Source organism: Carya illinoinensis, chromosome 4, assembly GCF_018687715.1.
Source record: "Carya illinoinensis cultivar Pawnee chromosome 4, C.illinoinensisPawnee_v1, whole genome shotgun sequence".
NCBI lineage: Eukaryota > Viridiplantae > Streptophyta > Magnoliopsida > Fagales > Juglandaceae > Carya > Carya illinoinensis.
This window is the reverse complement of record NC_056755.1, coordinates 39,732,816-39,759,769: the sequence shown is the minus strand read 5'-3', so window position 1 is coordinate 39,759,769 and position 26,954 is coordinate 39,732,816. Positions and strand designations below refer to the sequence as shown.

The 26,954-nt window shown below is 35.3% G+C and overlaps 3 protein-coding genes across 3 annotated transcripts; 1 reads left to right on the top strand and 2 right to left on the bottom strand.

Annotated features, from left to right (window-relative positions):
• Window positions 1–2,286: 2,286 nt before the first annotated feature.
• Window positions 2,287–3,864, top strand: LOC122306611. Its single transcript, XM_043119039.1, has 2 exons — window positions 2,287–3,386; window positions 3,467–3,864. Exons 1-2 carry the CDS (start codon window positions 3,132–3,134, stop codon window positions 3,755–3,757), a joined length of 546 nt encoding a protein of 181 aa, XP_042974973.1. The 5' UTR covers window positions 2,287–3,131; the 3' UTR covers window positions 3,758–3,864.
• A 2,002-nt stretch (window positions 3,865–5,866) lies between these two features.
• Window positions 5,867–6,541, bottom strand: LOC122306503 (protein FAR-RED ELONGATED HYPOCOTYL 3-like). Its single transcript, XM_043118932.1, has one exon. It carries the CDS (start codon window positions 6,539–6,541, stop codon window positions 5,867–5,869), a length of 675 nt encoding a protein of 224 aa, XP_042974866.1.
• Window positions 6,542–6,669: 128 nt separating this feature from the next.
• LOC122306502 (protein FAR1-RELATED SEQUENCE 4-like) lies at window positions 6,670–8,324 on the bottom strand. The gene is made up of 3 exons (XM_043118931.1): window positions 8,262–8,324; window positions 8,056–8,163; window positions 6,670–7,971 (listed from the first exon to the last, which is right to left on the bottom strand). Exons 1-3 carry the CDS (start codon window positions 8,322–8,324, stop codon window positions 6,670–6,672), a joined length of 1,473 nt encoding a protein of 490 aa, XP_042974865.1.
• Window positions 8,325–26,954: the final 18,630 nt, after the last annotated feature.

Sequence of the window (26,954 nt, the reverse complement as noted above, 5' to 3'; positions counted from 1 at the left end):
ATCACCACTCGGTCTCTTGAACTCTCTTCCTCTCACTGTCAACTCCATCACCACTCGGTCTCTTGAACTCTTTCCCTCTCACCGTCAACCCCAGCCCTAGGTCTCTCTCTCTCTCTCTCTCTCTCTCTCTCTCTCTCTCTCTCTCTCTCTCCATGTGATACGAACTCCGCACAATGGGCGGATGGCACAAGGCACCAATTTGCTCCCTGGCATCCAAATGGGGGTTCCCACTCGCGAGGGGCGAGGCTGGGGTTGGGCCTGGAGGTCTAACTCGCCGCTCCCCCCACCCGTGCAGAAGTGGAGGTGGGAGCTGCCCGCCCAGGATGTATAGGTAGCATTCCTAGGAAGGACATACTTTTTACAAAAAGTCTACTTGCAATCGCTCATGTAACCCTCGCGTAACCCCCGTGTCCTACGAGGCAAATAAATGAAAACGGCGTCGTTTTGATTTTGAGAGAAAAACAACCCCAACCCCGTACTCGATTTGAATTCATTTCACTTTCCACTTTTCATTTCACTTTCTCCCTCTCCCGAAGACCCTCCTCACCGCGACCCTCCATTTCCATTGTCGTCCAGATCCTGCCTTCCATCCAAACCGAGACCTATTGATCTTTTGTTTTATTTGTTCTTTGATTGGTATGTTTGTTCTTTGTCTTCATCCTCTTCGAAGACCCAACAACTGGTTCATTTTTCATTTCACTTTCTCCCTCTCCCGAAGACCCTCCTCACCGCGACCCTCCATTTCCACCGTCGTCCAGATCCTGCCTTCCATCCAAACCGAGACCTATTGTTCTTTCGTTTTGTTTGTTCTTTGATCGGTATGTTTGTTCTCTGTCTTCATCCTCTCTGAAGACCCAACAACAGGTCAACTTGCAACCGGTCATATCGAATACCGACGAACCACAGATCCCCGGTGACCTCCAGCAGATCTGGAATGTGAAGACCACATAGCACTGAAACCCTAACCCTAACCCTAACCCTAACCATAACCCTAACCCTAAATCAGGTTATTTTTCCCCCTTTTAGTGTGTTTTGGTGTATCGATTTCTGATTGGGCTTTTTTGTTATATATTTATGCTCTGATAAATAGGCTGATAATTTATATTTATTTTGAAATCAGGTTATTTTTCCCAATTTTAATGTGTTTTGGTGTATCAATTTCTGATTGGGTTTTTTTGTTATATATTTATGCTCTGATAAATAGGTTGATTGTTTAATTTTTTTTTGAAATCAGGTTATTTTTCCCCCTTTTAATGTGTTTTGGTGTATCGATTTCTGATTGGACTTTTTTGTTATATATTTATGCTATGATAAATAGGCTGATTGTTTATTTATTTTTTGATATGTATGTGAGCTCTGATTAAGAAGCTGATTGTTTATATTTTTATTGGTAAGTTCTTGAGCTCTGATTAAGTCCATGATTGTTTATTTTATTTTGTTATGTATTTAGAATCTGATAAAGAAGCTGGTTGTTTATATTTTTATTGGTAAGTTTTTGAGCTCTGATTAAGTCCATGATTCTTTATTTTATTTTGTTATGTATTTAAGCTCTGATTAAGTCCATGATTGTTTATTTTATTTTGTTATGTATTTAGAATCTGAGAAAGAAGCTGGTTGTTTATATTTTTATTGGTAAGTTTTTGAGCTCTGATTAAGTCCATGATTCTTTATTTTATTTTATTATGTATTTAGAATCTGATAAAGAAGCTGGTTGTTTATATTTTTATTGGTAAGTTTTTGAGCTCTGATTAAGTCCATGATTCTTTATTTTATTTTGTTATGTATTTAGAATCTGATATCATTAGCTGGTTGTTTATATTTTTATTGTTATGCTTTTGAGCTCTGATTAAGTCCATGATTCTTTATTTTTTTTTGTTATGTATTTAGAATCTGATATCATTAGCTGGTTGTTTATATTTTTATTGGTAAGTTTTTGAGCTCTGATTAAGTCCATGATTCTTTATTTTATTTTGTTATGTATTTAGAATCTGATATCATTAGCTGGTTGTTTATATTTTTAAGTGGTAAGTTTTTGAGCTCTGATTAAGTCCATGATTCTTTATTTTATTTTGTTATGTATTTAGAATCTGATATCATTAGCTGGTTGTTTATATTTTTATTGTTATGCTTTTGAGCTCTGATTAAGTCCATGATTCTTTATTTTATTTTGTTATGTATTTAGAATCTGATATCATTAGCTGGTTGTTCATATTTTTATTGTTATGCTTTTGAGCTCTGATTAAGTCCATGATTCTTTATTTTATTTTGTTATGTATTTAGAATCTGATTAAGTCCATGATTGTTTATTTTTTTCTGTTATGTATTTGAGATCTGATTAAGAAGCTCTGATTAAGAATATGATTCTTTATATTTTTCTTCCTATATTAGTTTGAGCTTTGATTAAGAACCTAACATATCGTTTATATTTTTCTTCCTATATTTTTGAGCTTTGATACTCTGGTGTACATTGTGAATCATCATAAAGAAAAATAGAAGTCCAAATCAGAGGCGAAAATCACTCTGAATCCCCCATTTGACCTGATGTTTTTTGTTTTCTGAATTTCTATTTGATGAGCTGTAAAGTCTGAGGTATGTGTATTGGCTGATTGTTTTACACTGGTTTGTTTCTTTAATGTACATTGGTGCAATTGGATTGAGGATGACTACCATTGGTGCAATTGGACCTTGGAGCAAGGGGAATATCAACTAACTTCTTCTAATGTTGGTAAAAAAGTTATACGTCAAGGCGTTATTTCTTTGTAAAGTATTTAGATGTATCGCACACAGATAAGTTATTATGATTATTGACTAATTACGTTAAGTGAAACTCATGTTTTTCAAAGTTGATTGGATAATTGGGTACTTAATTGTTCTAATAATCATTGCAGGTTTATACATATTAGTGCAAGGAACATATTCTCATTTGCACACCTTGTTGTCATCTTCCCCAAGTATATTATTTAGCATATTCTTTACCGTTTCAATATTAATTCTTCTCTTTTTTGGTTTATAAGTAAAGCTTTAATGGTATGCCACTTGTGATGTTGTGATCTTCCTATATGTGAAACTTAATTCTCGTTTATTTTGTTGGGACTGCTACATTTAGCTGTTACTGAAATGTTGGAATTGATATGATTTTCTTCACACATTGGATATTATGGACTGAATTTCTTGGTACTGCCTCTCTTCCATTTGACCTGATGTTATTTTGGTTCATGTTAGAAATGTTATCATTATCATCATCAACATCAATGTCTTCCTCTTTTGCTAAACATACCTCAAGTCAAGCTCTGTGCTTCTGTGAGGTCAAACCCACATTGAAGTACTCAACTACGGCAAAAAATCCTGGACGAGCCTTCTTAGGGTGTCCAAACTATAACACAGAGGTAATGGATAGCTCATTCTTGTACGTACATTAAGGTTTTTAGATCTGCATTCGTTAATATTCTTGGCCTTGTATGCTCAGGGATTACCATTCTGCAAGTATTTCAAATGGGCAGATAGTAATCAAGTAATTGAGCTCCAAATCCGAGAAAGAATTGATGAGCTGCTACGGAAGGAGAGAGATCTCGAGAAGATAGTCGAGCTGCTAGAAAAGAGGGAAATTGACCTTCGCAAGATAGTGGATCAGCTCGAGACGGAGTTGGTGTGTCATGCACAACGTTCTGAAAGGAAGCGTTTAGTGTCATGGTTGGGAATGTATTGGGCTACTGCATTAGTACTCTATTTTCTTTTTGGACGTTGGCTTTTGTTTTGAGTGAAAGTTAACTTTATGTATTTTGATGAATGGGATTACCCGTTGTTGGCTGTTGCAATATTTTGGAAAATGAATGTTTGTAGGCTTTTGTACTCTAGACTTGGAAGGAGTCTAGAGTATGAACCCACATTGTAATTACACATTGAAGGTGTTTGGTGAAGTTGGTTTGAATGTTTGTAATTGGTCTTGTAATGTTAAGATCCCTTCTCAGCTCTGTAAATATTCTGTATCTTGAAGTAGTAAGTTATTAATGGAATGTATTGGGCACATAAGAACTTCTCTAGATTTTATAACAGGACATGTACTTTATGTATTTTTCCCATAGTTTGTACTCTAGCCTGTCCTGTGAAGTCAATGCCAAATGATGCTATAAGTGCAACAAAAACAAACTTACCCAATCGAACACCAATCTGCATCCATGTTGTTCTCTTCTAGTACATCATTCAAATTCTCTTCTACTCCGAGCATGCATCATTCATCTTCTCTTCTAGTAACTTACCATTCATCCAATCACATAGTCGACCTGCATGCAACTTATTGCTAGCAGTACTCTTCGTTCTCAATGTTTGATAGATTGTTTAGGAAAATAGCAGCAGTGGTCCACGCTTGACATATCCAGTACTGCTAATTAAATGAGTCGAATGACCTCCAATTGAGGGTAGTTCATCAAGGTTGCATAGATTTATGTTTACACAACAATAACTCTTACCCAAACACAGCTGGGCAGTGCTGATCAAGTCCAGTCATGGTATTATAAATGCAACTGCCCAAAATCACAGACATCATTCCATACAAGCTTGAATATAATACCATCTTCCTCATTAAACTTCTAATGTCATTACAATCATTAAATATCATTCCAATAACACCTTAAATCTGTAGTTTTACCATGACACGCATAAATTTGGAATCTTTCCACTTTCTTTACAATTTATCAACATAACCACCAAAATCTGAAAATGACTGCCATAATAAATTGTTGTATACATCCATCCAAAGTCTTATACATACCCATAAAATCTATAAATAGATACATATTAAAAAAGTCATCAACTTCTAACTCCCACTTGTACGTGACTTCTGAAATAAATCTTCCTCAAAACTGCTCCCAACATACTACCAACTATGCAGCAGGTTCCATTGGTCTTATGAATTCAATGCCAAATGAGACTGTCGTTAGAAAGATCCTGCATATTAATCATAAATTTCTACCAACCCATACACGCCAAACTACTACCAAATCTACTCCATTTGATTAAATATATATATGTTTATTTATTTGTAATGGGATTTTTCTGCACTACCAAAACTGTACATCTAGCCGACCAACTAACAATTGTAATTGACACAAATGTTGAAGTAAAAGGAGAAGAAGAAGATGAATACTTCGCAACATGGAAAAATTACATACTCAATATCATTGTTGTGATTGTGATCCATCAAACTCAACGTGTAGCGGTTGTGATCCGTCCAACCCAAATTCCATTTGTAATTAATAACAACTAGTGTATTACCTGTGATGTCGACAAATGTCATTAAAATAACATTAAACTACGGGGATCCACTTACACTTTGTTGAGTTTGAATTACTGGATCTGGTGATTGGGTTCCCCTAATGTCATATGCTAGTATGCTGTTTGGAATAGCCTGATCACAAAATTTCGTAAAAAGTACAGCAATGGACTTCAAATAGTCCAAGCATAAATAATAACTTATTTATTTTACCTGCAAGTGTCCAATATTGGAGACGTCCAAATCGGAGGGGCCAAATAAGCTCCTGCAAGTGTCCACGCCATGTGTATCGTCTCCATCCCGCTAATAAAATATGGAAAAATTTAATAACAAATCTGGAATTGGTATTAAATGCAAGAATGTAATTTTACTTAAATGCACCTGTTTGCGTTTTCCCTTTCCCTGCGCTGTCTTCGTTTTCTCTTTAACTTTTCTCAGCTCTTTCTCCATCCTAGATGCTCTCCTTATAGATGGGGGCCTGGCTTTCCCTCGAACTATCTTTGGACTGAGTACTTGAGTTGAACTTCCAGTGGTAGCTGCACTTTCCTTTGTCATGCCACCAACATTTATACAATTTTCAGCCAGCGATGGGGGTTCTTAGGTCTCAGAATACAGGTCAATCATTGCATGCAACTTAGTTGTTGCATCCTCAGTATGCTTTTTCGAACCCGCAGCACAAGTAATCATTTTATAACAAATATTCAACAGACTTGAATATCTATTAGCATCTTCCCGCACCTCGCCTGCGTCATAGCTGCTGTTAATTAACGTGTATCTTCTTTTAATGTCCTTCCTCCATCGATCCAAAATGTGCTGTTGTGGCATTGTCTTAATCCCGTTACATTTGAACACAGCGAAGATGTGCCGGCACACTATCCCCCTCATTTCAAATAAACTACAAGAACATTTCGCGACACCATCTTCCTCATTAAAATCTACCGAGTGTGTCACTTGCTTCGTAAAATCTTCAACACGAACTTCATCCTCTACCAAATAGGTTTTCACAGTACCCTCTCTTCTATGTAAAACTGGGTCCAAGTCGATAGTGCCAGTAAGCTGGATCTGAACTTCCCTAAATTTAACATTTGTATACAAATCTTGATATAACTTTTCAATAGGCGATCTAGAGATGCAAGGAATTGTGAGATTAAATGAGTGGAAGTCAGCGACATTTTCGTTCTCAATTTTCTTTTTCAGGACATTATCGTACTGATCGACAAACTCTTTCAAGTTCGTCTTAGCATGAACGTAACCATCAAAAAAGGAATTCATGCTCTCGCTCTACTACGTCGTACTCATCCCAGCCCAAAAAATGTCTTTCAAGAAGGCCGGTACCCAATGGCAACGCTCAGTGTATAAACTCTGCAACCAGACATTATCATGCAAGTTATACGTGCTGATCATCTCATGTCAAGATTTTCAAACTCTTCCCGCTTTTGTGTGTCATAAACACATTTCATCAGTGCAGTTTTCATGCCACTTTTGTAGAAACCATAGCATCCAAGCTTTTCTGGGACTTTCTTCAGGATATGCCATAGGCAAAATCTATGGCGGCTTTCTGGGAAGACAATTGCAATTGCATTTTTCATGGCTCTATCTTGGTCAGTGATAATAGCCTTCGGTGCGACACCATCCATACACTGCAACCAGGTTTGGAATAACCACACGAAGGTATGTGTATCCTCAGATGAAATCAAGCCAGCTCCCAACAAAATTGACTGCCCATGGTGGTTTACACCAACAAATGGTGCGAAGGGCGTCCCATATCGGTTCGTCAAGTATGTGGTGTTGAAGGTTACCACATCACCGAAATATTGGTATGCAGCTCTACTACGGGGATCTGCCCAAAATACATTCTTTAGCCTCCTGTCATCGTCCAGGTTCATCAGTGCAAAGAACCCCGGATTTTTGTATTGCATTCGTAAAAAGTAGTCTCGAAGTGCTTCGGCACCACCTGCGCCCAGTCGTAGATGCCTAGCCTTGTCGATGTAGTTACGACAGTCTTTTTCCAAAAACGGGAGGTTCTCAAATCCACCTGCGCCTACAACCAGAGATCCGAAGCTCTTGTTCATTCGGATACCAGCCAAATCATTTGTATCTAGAACTCTTTTGACATATTCACTCACTTCTCGGTTACATCGAAAGAAGCGGGATTTCTTCGGACTGAGGCCGTGATTGTGGATATTATGAACTGTAGTCAGCCTAAACTTTCCATCATCAGCTTTTAAGGCATTTATTTTGGCCTTACACTCCGTCTTTCTTGTCGGACGTGGGTTGGAGACATTCAAGAGTCTATTCTGAGCCTTCCCACCACGGGCACAGGCAAGGGTGACATATCTAACAGTCTCATCTTCTCCCCTCTCACTTCTTTTAGTCATCACTCCAAACCCGCATTTCTTACCATACTCTTTATAATAACTGATTAAATCTTCTAGGGAATTAAACTCCATCCCCGACATTGGCTCATCAATGTCATCCATTTGTGTCTTCTTAGATGTTCCTGCACTGCCATACTCGGTTTCTTGTTCATCTGGAGTATCAAAATTAACTTCTTCGACTCTAGAAGATGTACATGGCGAATCGGTCTCCTCCCCAACTACATATCTATTATCCTCTGTACCCTGAAATCTGCTTGTAACGGAGCTTGTATTGATGTTCGACAACTGCCCTTCCATGCCATGTTGAAATGGATAACTAGCATTCTGGAAAAAAGGAAAAACAAACACAATTAAACTCTTGACACAAACCAACTTACTAAAATATAACGGAAAACATGACACCACCACCTGTAGGTTGCTTGGATATTGGTTGGCATCGAGAAAGGCCGGTGACCACGCAGGCACTGGTCCATAGTAACCGTGAATTGGTATGTTTGGAGAAGTTGATGGTATATCCTAAAATGAAATACTTTCAAATAGTTGATGTATTTTGAAAATAAATATCAACTAATATCTACTCTAATGTTATTGATATATTAAATAAAATTACATACCGCGGATTGGGGATTTGAGCTAGAGGGTCTTAGCGTGCTAGGATGTTCTTTTCCTTTTTCCATGCTGAGGGGAAGATAATGCAGCTTGTCAATAGCAATGGATTGTATAACATAACATCCAACCACATTAAAATCTACCAACTAGTATGTCAGACATTTTGGACCACCAATCACCAATCCATTAGCACCAACTTCTAGGGGTATAGAATTTGGTTATTTACCACAAAAATATAAAAGACATGCTCGATACTTGGGATTCAATCCCAACCCAGGTATAAGTTTAATTAAACCCCATAAATGGGAACAAACTGTCAGAATACTAAATTGCCTATATTTCTTTCCTAAGGATCGAAAATATTCAGTTGGATGATCATAAAAGCATTGAAGAAATGAGTGATACCGTGGAGTCGTGATTTTCAATTAAGATCCATGGGCATTTTCATTTTATTACTTATCACCAACTGTATAACTCACAACATAAAAGATATCGATAGCATACTCATCAGAAGACCCAAAATCAGAAACAATTTAAACAAACACATTACATAAGTCTCAAAGAGTAAAACTGACATCACAAACAATTGGACCAAGCAGTAAACATAAATAGCATAATGCCTACGGATATCGAAAGAAAACAATAACTACTATTTTACCTCAATTCAGGTTACTAGAAATATTTTAAAAACAAGTCTTTTATTCTATTTTCAAAACTATAAATTCAGGTTACTATATTTTCTATGGGACAAAAAAAGTAGACTGATATAAAAGAAATTGAGCAAAAGAAAAAACAAACACTTACATTGGAATTTGAGTTCTGAAGGGTGAATGTTTATAAGATATAAGATCCCCAGAACCTACGTACTTGAATCCAAAAAGGAACTATATTTACTTATCCCAGACAGAATCTTGAGACTAAAAAGATTTTGTAAGAACGAGATATGGAGGTATCGGAGAACGAGAGAGAGAGTTTCAGAGCTCGGTCGGAGAGAGAGAGTTTCAGCTCGGTCATCAGCGAGCTCGGTCGGAGATAGAGAGTTTCAGAGCTCGGTCGGAGATCCAGGGAGTTTCCGAACGCCTAAATGCACCACATACACAGACGGAATCAAAGAGAGACAGAGTTTCAGAGCTCGGTCGAAGAGAGAGAGTTTCAGCTCTGAGCTCGGTCGGAGAGAGTGCTCGGTCGGAGAGAGAGGGAGTTTCAGAACACCATGGTTCTGGGTCTGCACTTTCCCTCCCATTTTCCAGCATATTTCAATCGGTTTTTTTTAATTATTATTTTAAATGACGTGGCAGTGCCACGTCAGACAGTTCCGCGCCGGTTACGCAACTGCGGTTGCAAATAGAAGAACTGTACTTTTTATACTAGTGATATGACATAATTTGATTGGTAAGAAAAGTTTAAGATTAAGGATTGTTTTAGTTTCACAAACATTTGAAATCATCTCATCGCATCTCATCTAATCTAAACATTAAAACACCATTCAAACACAAACATTTTTCAATTTCAAATTTTTAAATATTTAAATATTTAACTTTTTCATCTAATCATTACCTAATCATTATAAATTTTTCAAATTTCTAAAAAAAAAAAAAATTCAACTTTATCAAATCCTAAAATAAAAATAATATTAAAAAATAGAAAATACTTTAAACATAAAGAGATTACACAAAAGTAAACCCACAAACTAATGTGGCTTGATGTGATATGTTAGATTGTAAGGTTAATTTTATTGTAAAGTAGATTTAACCGATCCCATAAAACCACATCAGTTTGTGGGTTTATTTTGTGTAATCTCTTTGTATATATAGCAATTCTCTTAAAAAATTATATCCTCACTCTCCTTTAACTTCATAAATTTTTTACTCAACTTTTTCTCTTTTATATTCTAAAACTCCATAAAAATCGTAACTTAAAACATTTCTCTACTATTAACAAATTATTTCACTATTATTGACAGATTTCTCATCTCATCTGTTTAACCAAAAAATTCTTAAATCATCCTACAAATTAAGTTATGAAATGTCAATAATATAGAGGGTATATCTTTTACAACCAATTATAAGTTGCCAAGATACTCCATGTGCTAATTTAACACAAAATCGCATACTACCATGGTTTTGTATGAATATAGTCTGTTGTATGCAAGATTGTTTCATCATTTATCTTAATAAATTCCTATATACATATATAAATATTATAATATATATACACACATATATAATATCCCATTGAGATAGCAAAATATATAAATTTGAATTCGTTTATTGAATATACCGTTCATAAACTTGTAATTTCGCACTTATCTAATTTTATAGTATAAAATTTAATTTTACAAGGGAAATGTCTTTAATATTGAAAATTATGTTCATAAAATTATAAGTAGAGTTTAAATCTTTATGAATATAACTAGATGATAAAGTCGATCGAACTCAACTCATAATTAAATTAAATGGAAGGGGAAAAAATGTCTCTAGCTCATATGGCATCCTGAGCCCAACCTAAAGGAGGATCTCATCAGAAAGGAAGGGAGAGAGAGAAGGAAAGAGGGGGGCAAAAGCTGAGGAAGGAAAAAGATATTAGAAGAAAAGGAGAGGATGTGACGGAAAATAGGGAAGTGACATAAAATAACGATTGACAATGGAAAATAAAGGAGGATCTGGGTTTAGGGATCAGAGGATTCGACTGGGGGACTTCATGGTGACTAGAGAAGAAGAGCTTCTTCAACCTCTAGACGGGAAACTTTAGTTTTATTATTTGTATAGTGAGCCACGAGAGACAGTAAAATACTCCCATTTATAGTGGATTTATACCTCAAATGACCCGTGGACATAGATCATTTGCCGAACTACGTAAACATTCGTATCTTGCTCTCCATTTATATTTAATGTATTTAGCTCCCATTTACTGCAATGAATGTATGTATAGTACTCACTGTATCGTGGCTCCAGATTGCCATTATGGGCCCCAAACCACTTCGATCAAGGCTTGAACTGCCACTACGTGGGCTGGGGATGACTCCTTCTCCCCATTCAGCATGTTCTTACAAAGCATACATCAACATAAAAAATAAGTAAATAAGGCTTGATCATCATCTACTCATCATTCAAACTTGACTAGTTTATATCCATGGCCTTAGGCCTGCATCTTTCAATCATTCTCAATCTTGTTTATACAAGCAAATAGGCTGTGTGACAATAAGCACACTTACAAGAGAAAGGTGGGAGCATATGCCTGTATCAACATTGTATAGATCTTAGTCTAGCCACTCCTTAAGTGTCTAACCCGAGTCCCTCAATTTCCTCTCCTCCAAGAAGCCAAAGAGGGTCTTGCATCTAATAGAAAACACAATATGATAAAGACAAGAACTGAATAAAATCATATTGTATTAATATCCTAAAGGAAAGTTTACATCTTAATGTCAACTGAAACATAAATTACATTCACAATCTATACAGTCCTAAATTTCTAACATGAGCCATAAAAATATCTCTTGCTATATGCTTTGTTACAGGATCAACAACCATGTGACTCATAGAAAGATGTTTCAGGACCACTTCCTTTTGCGCCACCAAGTCTATGATGTAGTGATATCTAATATCTATGTATTTGATTCTTCCATGATACTCTGAGTCCTTAGCATAAATGAGAGTTGCCATGCTATCACAGAATATAATCACTGGACCTGACGTGCCAATGTCAAGATGCTTGAGAAACTTTCATAACTAAACAACTTCTTAAACTACTGTTGAACAATCTATGTACTCTGCCTCCATGGTGAATAAGGCTATACAGGGTTGTTTCTTCCTGTTTCAAGTAATGGTGCCATTGTTGAGCAGAAAAACATATCTAGTGGTTGATTTGTGTTCATCTAAGTCACTGCACTAATCAGCATCATTGTAACCTCCCAACTGAAAATCCGAACCTGATAGCACAACACATAGTGTGCAGTTCCATGAGATATTTCAGAATCCTCTTAACGACTTTCTAGTGAACCAGCTCGAGATTAGATCAGAATTTACTCACCAAGCCAACTACATAGTATATGTCTAACTGAGTACACATCATTGCCTACATCAGGCTGCCCACATCATTTGCATAAAGTGTTGCCCAGATGACTAACACAAAAGATGGGGTGAATTGTATTGTATTTAAAAATTAACAATTATAAATCAAATACACAATATAAAATATAAAAAAATATGAAATAACAATAAATATAAAGAGTAAAGGTAAGAGAGAAGCAAAATCGATATGTTAATGAGGTTCATCTCCATTGCCTACGTCCTCGCCTCAAACTACCCCATGAGAATCTCCAAATTTACTATTCAACCTCCTTTAGGTTGAGATAGAAACCTATTATACATTTGAATAACATCGTTACAAAGGATCCGTGTAGAACACCCTCTACACTTGCAATCACTTTACACGTGGTGATTCAACTATTCCCTGTGTAGAACACTTTCTACACGCACAAAGGTTATACACACCCTTTTACTAATACAAGAACTGATAGTGGATAGGTTATCAGAGAACACTCCTTAATGCGTGAAATAAGAAAAATACAGCGTAAACTATATTTCTCTCAAAATGAATAAGGATTAAGACTCAATATTTAGAGAAGAGAGAATGAAAGTTTTGAATGAATGTTGTATGTTCTTGGTGTTGTAAATTTGAAACTCTCAAATGATCTATTTATAGGCATATGAGACTTCATATTCAAATTTAAAAAGATTCACATGTCAAAAACAACATCATTCACTTTTCAAAAAATTCAAATAATTTTTTTTTAAGTTGTTAAAAACAATATCATTCACTTTTCAAAAATTTCAAATCTATCTTTTTAATTTTTGCATATGATAAAAGGGGTACACTTTATATTTAAAATGTTTCAAACAAAATCATTTATCTTTTGCATAAGTAAAAAAAAATATCAATCACTTTTAAAAATATTCAAATAAAGCATGCACATGTGAAAGATGACAATCAATCATCTTTAATATTTTCAAAATTTTTAAACAAAATTATCTACCTTTTGCATAAGTCAAAAAGAGTATCAATCACTTTTAAAAATATTCAAATAAAATATGCACATGTGAAAGATGACAATCAATCACCTTTAATATTTTCAAAATTCAAACATTTAATCATGTCATGCATATGTGAAAGATGATAATCAATCATCTTTCAAAATTTTCAAATTTAATTTTCAAAATATTCATGCACATGTGGAAAATGTATTATAATGCTTTATGATAAAATATTAATTTTGAAACTTAATCCTAATTTTAAATTTTTAAGAGATTTACAACATTACTCTATGAGTTTTAATGTGAACTTATTCTATTCTTGCTCATGTTTGGTTACTTGATGTGTTTGACTCTATTGTGTAGGCAACTTGATCTTGAGACTCTTTTATTCTTTGAATTCATTTGTTATCATCAAAATCAATGTGTAGATATATAATTACACGAAATTTGAAACATTGGATTTAACATAAGGCATACGAGCCATCTTTTCCATTTCACTTTGAGTGTTAGGACGCATCTCTTGGGACAAGGTCTTGCCTTTAGCAATAAGGGTGTTAATGGGTTTACATTCATACATTTGGAAGCGCTTGAGAATTTTCTTTATGTTATTCTGTTGGGACAAATACAAAAGTCACTTTGATCAAACTCTTTAAATCTTAACTCCTAAAATGTATTTTGCCTCACCCATATCTTTCATCTCGAAATTGAAGGGTAATCACTCTTTTATAGCGACTATCAACCCTTTGTTATTTTCAGCTAGTAGTATGTCGTCAATATACAATGACAACATAATAAAACTCTTCTTGGATCCTTTAACACAAATACAATGTTCTTCTGTGATCATCGTAAACCCATTCGAGAGAATAGCTTGATGGAGTCTAAGATTTCACCTAGATGATTTCTTTAGGCCATATACAAATCGTTTGAACTTGCGCACTTTGTGGTCTTGAACTTTGACCACAAAGCTCATGGGTTGATCCATATAGATCTCCTCATCTAATTCTCCATTGATACATGTTGTCTTAATGTCTATCTGATAAAGTTCCAAATCTATATATGCTACTATGACTAGAATCAAGCGAATTAAGACAAACCTCACAACTAGTGGGAAGGTTTCCTCATAGTCTATAACCTCATGTTGGGTATATCTTTTCGCTACTAAACAAACTTTATACATTTCTATTGATCCATCCAACTTGCACTTGATTTTTAGAACCCATTTTTTCCCAATAGCCTTGTGCCTTGACGGTAGATCTATCAAATCCCATACTTGGTTAGTCCTCAAAGACTCTATCCCATCATTTAGCGCTTTAATCCACTCATCTTTAGTAGAAGATGAGAGAGTCTTATGAATTGTCCTAGGCTCATCATTATCTTGTGGAGCTATCATGAAAGCTTTTCCTTCAATTTGAAAACGACGATGGGGAACACTTTCACGTGGTCTTCTATGTAGCTAAGGTTGTTGTGGTCGATTAAAAAGTAGTGTGCTCTCACTCGGAGGCAAGTCACTCTCACAATGTATTGAAGCTTGAGAAGTTTCTTCCTTATTCTCAACTAGACCACTTGGAGCACCTTCCAAACTCTTATCAACATCACCCCTACTTGGAAACTCATCATATGTGAAATCCACATATTGTGACTCAATCTTAGTCACACTTTCATCAAATTGCTTACCTATTAGCACATATCCTTTAGAGTGTTCTGGGTATCTTATAAAGATACACTTGTTTTCCTCTAGAGCCCAACTTCTCATATTTGTGAGAAGTATTGTGAACAAAACCTGTTGAATCCCATAGTTGTAAGTTACTCAAATTGGGTTTCTTATTGATCCATAGTTTATATGGCGTGGAAGGTACTGATTTGAAGGGCACTCAATTAAGAATGTAGGCAGCACTAATAAAGTAACTATAGAAAGTAAGTTTCGTCAGATCTTGAGAGCCTATAACACATTGTGAAGAAATAAAGTGCGATCGTCCCACAAGTCTAGCTTGTAGGTACCAAGTCTCAGAACCTCAATGTTAGCTTAATTCCCCACTTTAATATCATGACTCCCAACTGGAATATGACGATACTCCACAAATTGTGAGATCGGTTGTTGAAAGAAGAGAATAATAGATAGAAGCAACGTGCTAAACAAAGATGGCTACATGAAGGTGACAAGAACACAAAATACTATCACTCTTGTGCAAACCAAAGGAAGAAGACTAATTTTATTAAAAGTATTGAGAGGGATGATGGGTTAGTTGCTAATCATCAGAGGAAATTGCAAGCTTGTTTTTACATTACCATTAGGGGCTTTTTTCTTCTCAAATCATATCAATATATCTAATTGCCTTAGGCCATTGTGCACTAAAGTTACTAAAGAAATGAACTTGCCAAGACTTTCACAGCAAAAGAAGTAAAGGAAGCAGCTTTTAAGATGAACCCTCTTTGTTCACCAGGATCGTATGATATTCCTGCAGGTTTTTATCAAACACACTAGGGTATAGTTAGTCAGGAGGTAAGTGGAGTTGTGCTTGACTTCCTTAATTTAGGCGGAGAAATAAAATAGATAAATGAGACTCATATTGTCCTCATCCCAAAGAAGAAGAATCCAAAAAATGTTGCTGATTTTATACCAATATCCTTATGCAATGTCATTTACATAATTATATCCAAGGTTATGGCCAATCGATTGAAAGAAGTGCTGCAAGAGGTTATATCCCCCACTCAGGGTGCCTTTGTTCCTGTCAAATTAATCATGGATAATGTTACTGTTGCATATGAAACCATGCACTATTTTATAAGAGGATGAAGTGAAAATTTGGTTTTATGGCCTTAAAGCTTGACATGAGCAAAGCTTATGATAGGGCGGAATTGGAATTTTTAAGTGCATTAATGATCAAGATGGGATTTCATCCAAAGTGGGTTAAGTTAGTTATGAGCTACATTAACTCATTTTCTTACTCTATTCTTATTAATGGCTTGCCACAAGCTGTTTTCCAAGGCACAAGGGGAATTAGGCAAGATGATCATTTGTCATCCTACCTGTTTATTCTTTGTTCATAAGGCTTGTGTGCACTTCTTAATCAAGCCGAAGAAAAAAACAAGCAATTATTGGTATCCCAATAGCTCGTGGTAAAATTTATGTTAACCACTTATATATATATATATATATATATATTTGTAGATGATAGCTTGTTGTTTTGCAAATCTAATGTTTTGAAGTGGAGTTGATTGATTGAGATCCTAAATCTTTATGAACATGCATCTGGATAGAGGCTTAATAAAGAAAATACTTCCATCCATTTTAGCAAAATACGAAGGAGGAGAGTAATAGATTTATTCTGAGCATAGTAGCTGTAAGGTCTTCCATTTCATATGAAACATATCTTGGTCTACCTGCCCTTATAGGTAGATCAAGATCAAAAGCTTTCAGTAGCATATTGGACAGAGTGAGGAGTAGAGTTAGTAATTGGAAAACAAATTTCTTTCGCAGGCTAGAAAGGAAATTTTGTTAAAAAGTATGAGAAAGAAATTTTGTTATATTGCCAGTTATTGTATGGGGGTTTTTAAACTTCCTACATCTCTCCTAAGAGAGATCAATCGAATTATAAAGGATTTTTGGTGGAATAAGCAGCAAAGTGAAGGAAAGATTCATTGGGTTTCATGGAGTCAAATGGGAAATGCCAAATTTGTAGGTGGTTTGGGTTTTAGAGACTTGGAAAGTTTTAACATGGCATAGCTTGCTAAACAAGGCTGAAGGTTATTACAGAGACCATATGCTTTTCCAAGTAAGATCCTCAAACTGAAATATTTTCCCCACCTCATTCTTTGAAGCTAAACTTGGGTCCACCCTTCTTTCATATGGAGAAGTTTATATGCAGCCAAAAACTTGGTGTAAGAAGGATCTATGGAGGATTGGGAATGAATAACAAGTGAGAATTTGGAAGGATAGATGGATCTCTCAGCCATCTTCGTTTTGAATTCAAAGTTCTGTTAAGGTGCTAGATGACATTGATTGTGTTGCTGCCCTCATTGAACCAGAGCATAAGCAATGGAACACCTCCTTGATAGAAGCCATTTTTTCAACTGCTAAAGCTGAGGTTATCAAAAGAATTCCTTTAAGCTCCTTTAACTGTCCAGATAGGATCATTTGGATATGTTCAAAGAATGGCACTTTCTCTGTCAAGAGTGCTTATCACTTGCGTAAGGAAGTGATGGAAAGTGCAAAAGGGCAAGGGTCAAGTTCTAACCCTCAAAGAGAAGTCTGGTTGAAAATATGGCAGCTGAATATCCCAAATACAGTGAAAGTTTTTACTTGGAGAGCTAGTTTGAAGTCCTTACCTACGAATGTTAACCTTTTCAAGAAGAAAGTAATTGAGTTGCCATACTGCCCCATTTGTTTGACAGAAGAAGAATCAATAACACATGCAATTTGGGATTGTCCTGCAGCTAAGGAAGTATGGTGTCTTTATCCAAAAAAGATTCAAAAGTGTGTTTTATCTGCACCATGTTTCTTGACTTGTTACTATGGTTGGTTCATTTGAGCAGGAACTGTTGGAGGGCTTTATTATGGTAGCAAAGAAAATATGGTAGAGAAGGAATACTTCCTTTTTCCAAAACAATTTTATCCATCCAAACTTGGCGATGGAGCAGGCACAACAGTTGAACATAGACTATCAAGAAGCACAATCCACAAAAATATGTTCCGAAGTAGCCAAAATTAGCATGACAGGGGAGATGTTTGCTGATCCTTTAACTGTAGAGTCTCAAGGAGCATTGCAGGATATTATTTTTGCAAGCTAGAGACATAGGCCTGAGGAGGATTGCTTTGGAAGGGGATGCACTGCAAGTTGTTAACAGTATTAATCATAATACTGCCCAGTTTCACAGCTCGGGGGTTATTTTGTGGGATGCAAAGTTTGTAGCTTGCTACATTTTAATAAATGGATTGCACAGCATGTGAGGAGAAATGTAAACATGGCAACTCATGTGCTAGCCAAGTATGCTTTAGAATGTGTTGAGGATGAGATTAAATTGGAGGAAAGTCCTCCATGTATTCTTCCTTTTATTTGATGGAAAATATCAATAAAGTCTATACTGTTTTCTTAAAAAAAAAGATGACAGTTGTGTAATTGTGTTTATACAGTTCTTAGATATGTTTCGACGATTCTCCATCAATTTATATATATATATATATATTATATATAAAGCAGCAAGTGCATCTCGACTATTGAAAATATGGCACTACTGGAACTTGATTTTAATCATGCGCTTATGTTTATATATCTCGACTCTTTATGCATCTATATAAACACTTGTACAAAAATTAATTAAACGTACGTTTGGATCGTCAAATACAACTCATATATGATTACTTTGAACTTACACACAGATATATATATATATATATATATAGATATATTTATATGAGTAATGATATAGGTGCAATTATTTTTACAATATATATCTTCTGTAATTATGTTTTAAATTGAAGATATTTCTATAAAATGATGCCCCTTTTATAAATTATTTTATAAAAAAATCTCTAATTTAAAATAGAGTTTTAAAAAAAGTTTTATGCGTATCATTTTTCTATATTATATACGGATTCCAAACGTTTGCGAATATTATATATGGATTCCAAACATTTGCGAATTCTAAAAAAATTACAATTAGGGATTGCTTGTCTCGTTTGGTTGCAAAGTTCAGATGAGATGAGATGAGATGTTTTGTTAAAAGTTGAATAAAATATTGTTATAATATAAGTTTTTAATGTTAATACTTTTGTTTTGAGATTTGAAAATGTTGAATTGTTTATTATATTTTGTGTGAAAAATTATAAAAATTGTAATGATTATATGAGATAAGATAGTTTGGGTTTGGGCATCCAAACCAGCCCAGTTAACCGAAAAGCTGATCATGTATTGGTGGTGCAGAATAATTAGCCAAGCACGTTCTAATTATCTACCGCTACTGCTAAATCAAAATTTGAATAAATAAGTCTGTAGAATATATCTAGTAAAATATTTATATGGCATAATTTAATTTGAAAGATAAATTTTAAAATTTAAATTTTACAAATCAAATCTTATAATTTAAATGACTTGAATGATGCTTTACGTTGACTTGAGAATAAAATAACTATCTTGTTTAGGAAAATCCTAAATATATTTAAGAAAGATTTACAAAAAATTTATTTCTCTACGTGTCTGTTATTGATTTGCTGAAAATCATGACATTTAAAATTTAAAATTTGAATTTTAAAAGAAAACTGGCAAAATAAATTTTATAAGTAAACTAATAAGTATGTAGTACTACTTTTTTTTTTTAAAATTTTTTTATGGCTAATTTCTTGGATTTTTAATTTTTGAAATTAACTCTCTGGATTTGATGCAATTTACAATTTTCTTTATGTTAATTTTTTGTAAGCTATTCTTTCTTGAATAATGTTACATATAGTCATAAAATGCATAAATACCACGCAATTATTTTGACAAAAAGTGAGGTCTACTACTAAAAACAATAAAGTCTACTATTAAAAACTATGAAGAAGGTCCAAAAAGAATTAGAATGATTTATTTTTAAATTTGTACATGTTCTATAATATTTTTTTAGATTTTCAAGATTGTCTATATATATATTTTAATATAGTAGATCATAATGTGTAGCATTTTTAATTATTCCAAGTGCCGGATTCCGATTGGTTGACACGCGGAAACTTCCTCCTTAGTAAATATATATTAGCAAATTTAAAACCTAAGGATCTAAGTTCGAATTTTACAGATTATATTAATTAAACAATGCAACCAAATTACCGAAATTCAAAGAAGAAACAAATTCGAATTAATGAAGCTAATTCTGTTATATCTTAAAAAAATTTGACTTGATCATAAATACAACAAACAAGCTAGCAATATTTCAAATAAAATTCTAAAAACAAATATATTTGATTCTTTTAGGCCCTTATAAAATCACATTCCCCACCCAAAACTTTATCATCTTTCACTTAGAAAATTAGTACTACTCACAATGAAGATAAAATACGTAGTTTCAGCCATTTTCTTTATTGGTTGCTCGCTGACAGTTTTCACCCAAAACTTTGCTAGTGCTTATGCTGAAGAACTCGATTCTTCTCACTATCAAGTTTCTAGTTGGGATCCATATTACGCTCCCGATCCACCAACTGATGACTTTGGTTGGGCTGACGAATGTTTCTCGGATTATTATACAATGGTGCAATGTGCTTTGAGTAGCGGTTTTAATCCCATTGATGCTGCCAATGGGTACGAATTCGATGTAGACTCGGAATGTTGTAAGGTTCTTAAAGAATTTGATAAGGATTGTGTTTCTGATTCTCCAAGTTTTGATGATCTCTCGCGTTCATTTTCTTGGATGAGGGATAGTTGTCGTCGTCATCACCACCACCACAATCGCCACCGGCACGGCCCCCGCCACAGTACTCCACCAAGTACACCTTCTCCCAAGCCAACTCCACCTCGATCCACCCCAAGTCCACCTTCTCCCAAGACAACTCCACCTCCATCCAACCCAAGTCCACCATCTCCCAGTACGCCAACGCCACCTTCACCCACTACTCCAAGTCCACCTTCCACACCAACGCCAACTTCACCCACTCCAAGTCCACCAGCTTCTCCCACGCCAAAGCCAGTACCTAAATCTCCGACGCCAACGCCGCCACCTTGTGATCCATGAAGTAATTTCAAGTCAGACATGATCAGTATAATGATTTTTGGTAGTGTTTGTTCGTAGGAGAATAACTTTATCTCATTTAAATAAAATGTAGTTGGGGTTTTAGTTAGTGAATTAACAAGAAATTCTAGGAGATATAAATTTCTGTTTTCTCGTTGCTCCTATGTAGTTTTTTTTTTTTTTTTTTTAAAATAATATATGGTACTTATTTCTATAATAAAGCTCTATATATTCTCTTTCGCAAGCTGAGCTCGATTTGTTTTTCTAGTACTGACTATTTTTTTATTTTTTTTTCCTTTGGTGCTATTGCAGTTTTATTTTTCATTTATAAGCTTATGCAATTATCTTCACGATATTCTTGCACGTACGTTGACATGCATATATATATATATAGTTCTGTCATAATTAATTGAATAAAAATTATTAGCAGCTTAATCATGAATCTCTTTACAAGATTCATATTGAGTTCATTTTAATCATGGGAATGTATAAGATCAGACCCTTAACCTAGCTGGTTTTTGCAATGAAAAATGCCGTTGCTAATACTCAGTTTTTGGTTGCAAATAACTAATTCCAACGATTTTCCTTCTTTGATCTATAGTCGAGAATACCGGTTGGGCTTAATTTCAAGAAAATATTTTTTGATTGCAAATAGTTATCTTTTGCAATGAAATTTATCGTGACAATTAAATTGAATTTATATTTGTTGGTATTAATTTCGTAATATATAATTTATGGAAACTGATACATTTACCACTGGTTCTTACCGTTGGAATTTTTTATTTTATTTTTCTTTTTACTTAGTGATTAAGGAAATATTTTTTTAATAATATTGTACTTTTTTATATTTTTAAAAAATATTTAAAAGTGTTAAAAAACACATATAAAAAAAATAAAAAAAAAAGACCAATTATACCTAATGGTAGCTCCCAGCAAGAGTTGGGAGTGGTGGATGTAGCACTGTCCATAATTTATATATTTTTACATGAACTACATAATCCATTTTCAATGATGGGGTTATCGTTGCAAATATCTTTATTTGCAACCAATTATTTTTCGTCGTTTCAAATATGTTTATTACCAATGAGATATCTATAGTTGCAAAGAACTACTTGGGACAAAATAGTATTATTTGTAGCGAATATATTATGCTGCAAATAGTCATACATTAGAAAAAAAAATCTACAATTCTCTTCATTTTATAAATAATTATATTTTACAAAAATGCCATAAAAACTCACAATGCTCATCCTATGCCATTTATAACTCAGCACTATAAAATTGTAATATGGATTATTTCTTCAATTCATAGTACAAATATACACTTTTTCAACAAAATGACATAAACTCACAAACACCTAAAAAAATAGCACGAAAGTATGAAAAAATAAGTCTTAAGAGTAATAGAAGTGAATTAGCTTCAGCCAATTGTGCAAGACAAAATTCAAAAGTTGAATTTATTGAAGTAAATAATGGTCTGGATTATGTAATACATGCTTTTACAAATTCTGACGAGATAGTATCCAGTTGCAAGAAAATAATTCGCGCTGTTGATAAATGTAGTTGCAAGAAAAGAGCATGTCGCTTATAATATCATAACATTTGCAAGGAAGTACACCCGTTTGGTCAGTTCTTCTGGTTACAGTCGCAGTAGGTAACCGCAGTACTGGAGTTGGGTGCCACGTCATCCAATATATTAAAAAAGAAGAAGATGAAAATAGAAAGGATTTACAGAACATAGCTCTTCATGTGGAACTGGGTCTGTTTTCTTTGGTTGGCGCTGGTCAAGTGGTCTTCTTCTTCAATTGGAACTGGATCTTTTTTCATGTTTTCCAGGGAACACCCTCCTATGAATATGTGATTAGCAAAAACCCGAGTGATGGTTTTTCCACGCTTGAATTTGACCCTATTCATTTTATCCTCCAACTTCGTAGTAGACCAGTAACTACGAGCCTCCTAAAATCAAGGCAAATCCGACCATCTCTCTCGCTCTCAATTACGTTGCCAGAAGGATAGTTACAAGGTAAGCTTCTTCACTCTTACACTCTTAATGTCCGGACTCTCAATGAATCCTCAGTGAGTTGGAGGTTTTTTTTTTTTTTTTTTTTTTTTTTTTTTTTTTTTTTTTTTTTTTTTTTTTTATATTTTTAAGCAAGCTAGTAAACTTTATATTAAAGTAGAAAAGACGATATATGAGAAGGGAGTGAGGTTCCTCAACAAACATCCCATAACAACAGTATAAAGAGCGAGTGGATAAAAAGAAAGAAAAAAATGGGTTTTAGCGACCAATTTCTTGGTCTTCACCCATGTCCTACCAAGAGGACGCAGTCTTAAAAGATAGTAATGAAAATTACCGCAGAGAGCAGTGAGGGTGGTGGATGCACTATTATTTGTTATCTTGAAATGATTTTCGGAAAGGCCTGCAGTCCATTTTTCGACATTGCCGCTTAGAAAAAACGATAACATAGTAGAAAGCATGACATCAGGTGGGCTAATCTGCTGATCTGCATTTCCGTGTTCCAGTGATGGCGTGTGACTGCGCGCCGGTGGGATGGAGACTAGGTGGCCCAGATCTGGAAGATCTCGGCAAGACAAAGCTGCTGGTATGGGGCATGTAGCTGTCGGAGGTGTCGTTGTGCGGTGGCACTTGGGGAACATGCGCAGAAACAAGTTGCGGGTGAGGGACACGCGCCGACCTTTTTAGTAGATCGGAAGCTGTAGGATGGGGTGGTGGGGCGCGTGTAGGCAGTTGGCAAATGGAGAGTAGTGGATCTAACTAAAATTGAACCGGTGGAGGGAGGGGGGAAAAACACTACATTGAAAGTGTATATACAGTGCAGAAATGGAAAAAGAAAGGAGAGGAGGGTGAGAGACGCAGCTCCCACCTCCTCTCCGGCTATGGCTCTCACGGAAATGAGATTATTCTAGAGAGAAGGCAGACATTCTCTCTGAGTTAACCTTTTCTGTTGGTTAAGCAAGAAAGTGCCCTTTTAGCAGTTTCCTTTTTTGTTTTTTCTCTTGAGATATGAAAAATGCAATAAGACTATACAATGTGAAATTCCGTTTCTCTTTTTTTGTGGTTTTCTTTCCAAATATTTAGAATTTGAGTTTTCCTTCATTTTTCTCAACAACCAAACAAGTGCTCTTTATTGGTCATTCTTATTTTGTTTCTTGCTTCTTTCTATTCATTGGGTGTTTCATGGTTTAGATCACATATAGTTTGCTAGATTTAGTTACTATTACGAAGGGTACACCTAGGGTTGAAGTAGAGGAAAACCTTCTTCAAGTTCAGTTGCCAACTCATGATCAAAATAAAGCATCTCTCTCTCTCTCTCTCTCTCTCTCTCTCTCTAGATGGATCAAAGAAACTGAAATGATATGTAGTTATTATGGGATTGGTGAATGGCGAGTCAAATCTTGCGAGGAGGAAGGGTGAACGACAAGGCAAATCCTTGAAAACGAATGTATGATGAGTGCGAACTGTGGGAGAAAAAACAGATCTTCATAGGTAGATGAAGGTGGGAAGACGAAGTGAGGGAGATGCATCCCTTTATGGGAAGGTAGTGCTTCGTGGTCTTCGAAGGGAGGGAGAGGTGGGAAGATAAAGGGAGGGAGAGGTCTCGTCTTGATCTTCGAAGGGAGGGAAAGTTAGAAGGGAAGGAGAGTTCTAGTCTCCGTGGGAGAACTGGGATGATGAAATGAATCGTATTGGCCACGGACCAAACTAGTGCATTTTATTTTCACATGAGCATCGATTCCTCCACATTTACGCATGGCAATTGCATCAAAATTTTTTCATCTTACACTATTCAGTGTGAACTATGACATCCCAGGGGCCTAGAGTACATACATCGAACGGACACCTTGTACCATCTCAAGTCTGGACTACTATACCCAAGATCTATTTCTACCTGAATGATATCCTCATACCAATTCAATTTCTTACTAAGAGATGACAGTGTCTCGAACAATTGCTCGATTCTATATAAAGTCTAGTCTAATGCCAATGGTCATTTGTGTGATAGGTTGAAAAATATATTCGAATTTTCTTCAATTGGTAATACAAAGAAATAATGAAGATATATACTTATTTGCAAGGAGATTTGTTATTGTTGATAATATTATGATCAATTTTATAAGAAAAGTGTTGCCGTTGGTAATACCCCCACCAACTTTGCGAGGAAATGAGAGGTTGCAAAAAGTGAAAGAAATCATATCGGAATCTCTTTTGTTGCTAATATAGAAAAAGAAATTGTTATGTTTTGCAAGTAAAGTACTTCTGTTGCAAATATCTCATATTATTTGCGAGGGAGTATTCAGTTGGGATTTGTCATGAAATTCTTTTTATGCAATTATCCTTCTTTTATATCCATTTCGTTGAAAATAATCATATTTTATTGCAACTATTAGATTATTTGAAAGTAGGGGTGGGCGACAGCCTTCACATCCGGCAAGGCCTATCCCTTGCACTCATTTACGTGGAGGAAAATCTCAAAACGTCGTTGTTTTGGTATAGGATTTAATTTTAGATGTTAAGATCCTCACCCTCCCCCTCCCCCTCTTCTCTCTCTATCTCTCTCTCTAATATGATGATATCTCACTATAGGTGGACAATGGTGGATGGTCGTGGGGCCAATCCACCTCTGGCATCTAGATAGGGCCAATGACCACCCATCCAGGGGTGCAAGTAGCACCCCTATTTGCAAGAAAAGGATTTTCATTGGCTAAACTTGTTATTTGCAACAAATTTTAACTTCTTGTTAATACTCATTATTTTGAACAAAATTATCATCTTTGCAAAAATTTTCATTTGAAATGTTCATACCCTTCTTGTTAATTAATTATTTTTATTTTTCCTCTTTTGATTAATTTTTCCCGCATGCAAGAGTGAACAAGAAAAATCTATGCAAAATATATATATATATATATATATTAAACAGGAAAAAACCCCATTAGTTAAACATGAAAGGCTATGGTATTCACAAATTAAAGATGAAAGTTGTTAGGGATAAAGTTGAGTGGGTTAAGCCCATTGAAAATCTATCACTAATAATAAGAGAAAAGATAAAGCCAATAGATAAGATCAAGAAGAGATAAGGCAAGCAGACTTAGATGCATAGTCATAATGCATGCAAACAAAATGAAGAGGATACGCAAGCGGGACAAGTCTTAGCAAAAATCACCTATGGACAAATAATTTCAGCTACGCAAAAATCATTCAATAGCGAACAATTTTAGTAAAGGAAGAAATTAAAGCAATGGCTGGATGACCCTGTTTCAGTGAAAATCCCTGTGGTTGCATGCCATGGGTACTTACTTCTTTGAAAATCCCCCACTTGGTGCGAAACATTGGCTACAAAGCCTCTCTTGAGCATTTTAATCCATCTTCATCATAACAGACCACTCAGCATCACGAGTATATCATATTAGGGCTGAAACTGACACTATCGGTATTGTTTTCATTTTAAGGGGTGGTGCCGATTGAAATCCGCTGGTAGGGACAAAGAAAACCAGCGGTTTCTAACGGCCAATACCAATTGGCTCCGTGGTTGGTTTGTCGGTTGCTAACCCATTCCCAAATTCACATCACAAATTCAAACCAAATCAACCAAAATTCACAACAAATTCAAAAACTCACAACAAAATCACAAATTCATAACAAAAACTCAGGAGGAGAGGTGAATGGGAGAGATAAGAGGAGAACGAGAGAGTTTGGCCTTGGAGAGACATTTCGAAGAGGAAAGATCTCGGAGAGGCAAGATTATGAGGGACAGGCCGAGGATGAGTCTAATGAGAGATCTTGGAGAGATGAGGGCCAGGCTAAGCTCTGAGCAGCGTGAGTGAGGAGGGGAGGGGAGGGGGAGGGGTTATTAAACTTTAGAGCTAAACAACGCTGTTTGGTGTATTAAACCAAAAGGCGTCATTTTACTTATATTTGTTTCTATACTTTTGGTGTAAAACGATGTTGTT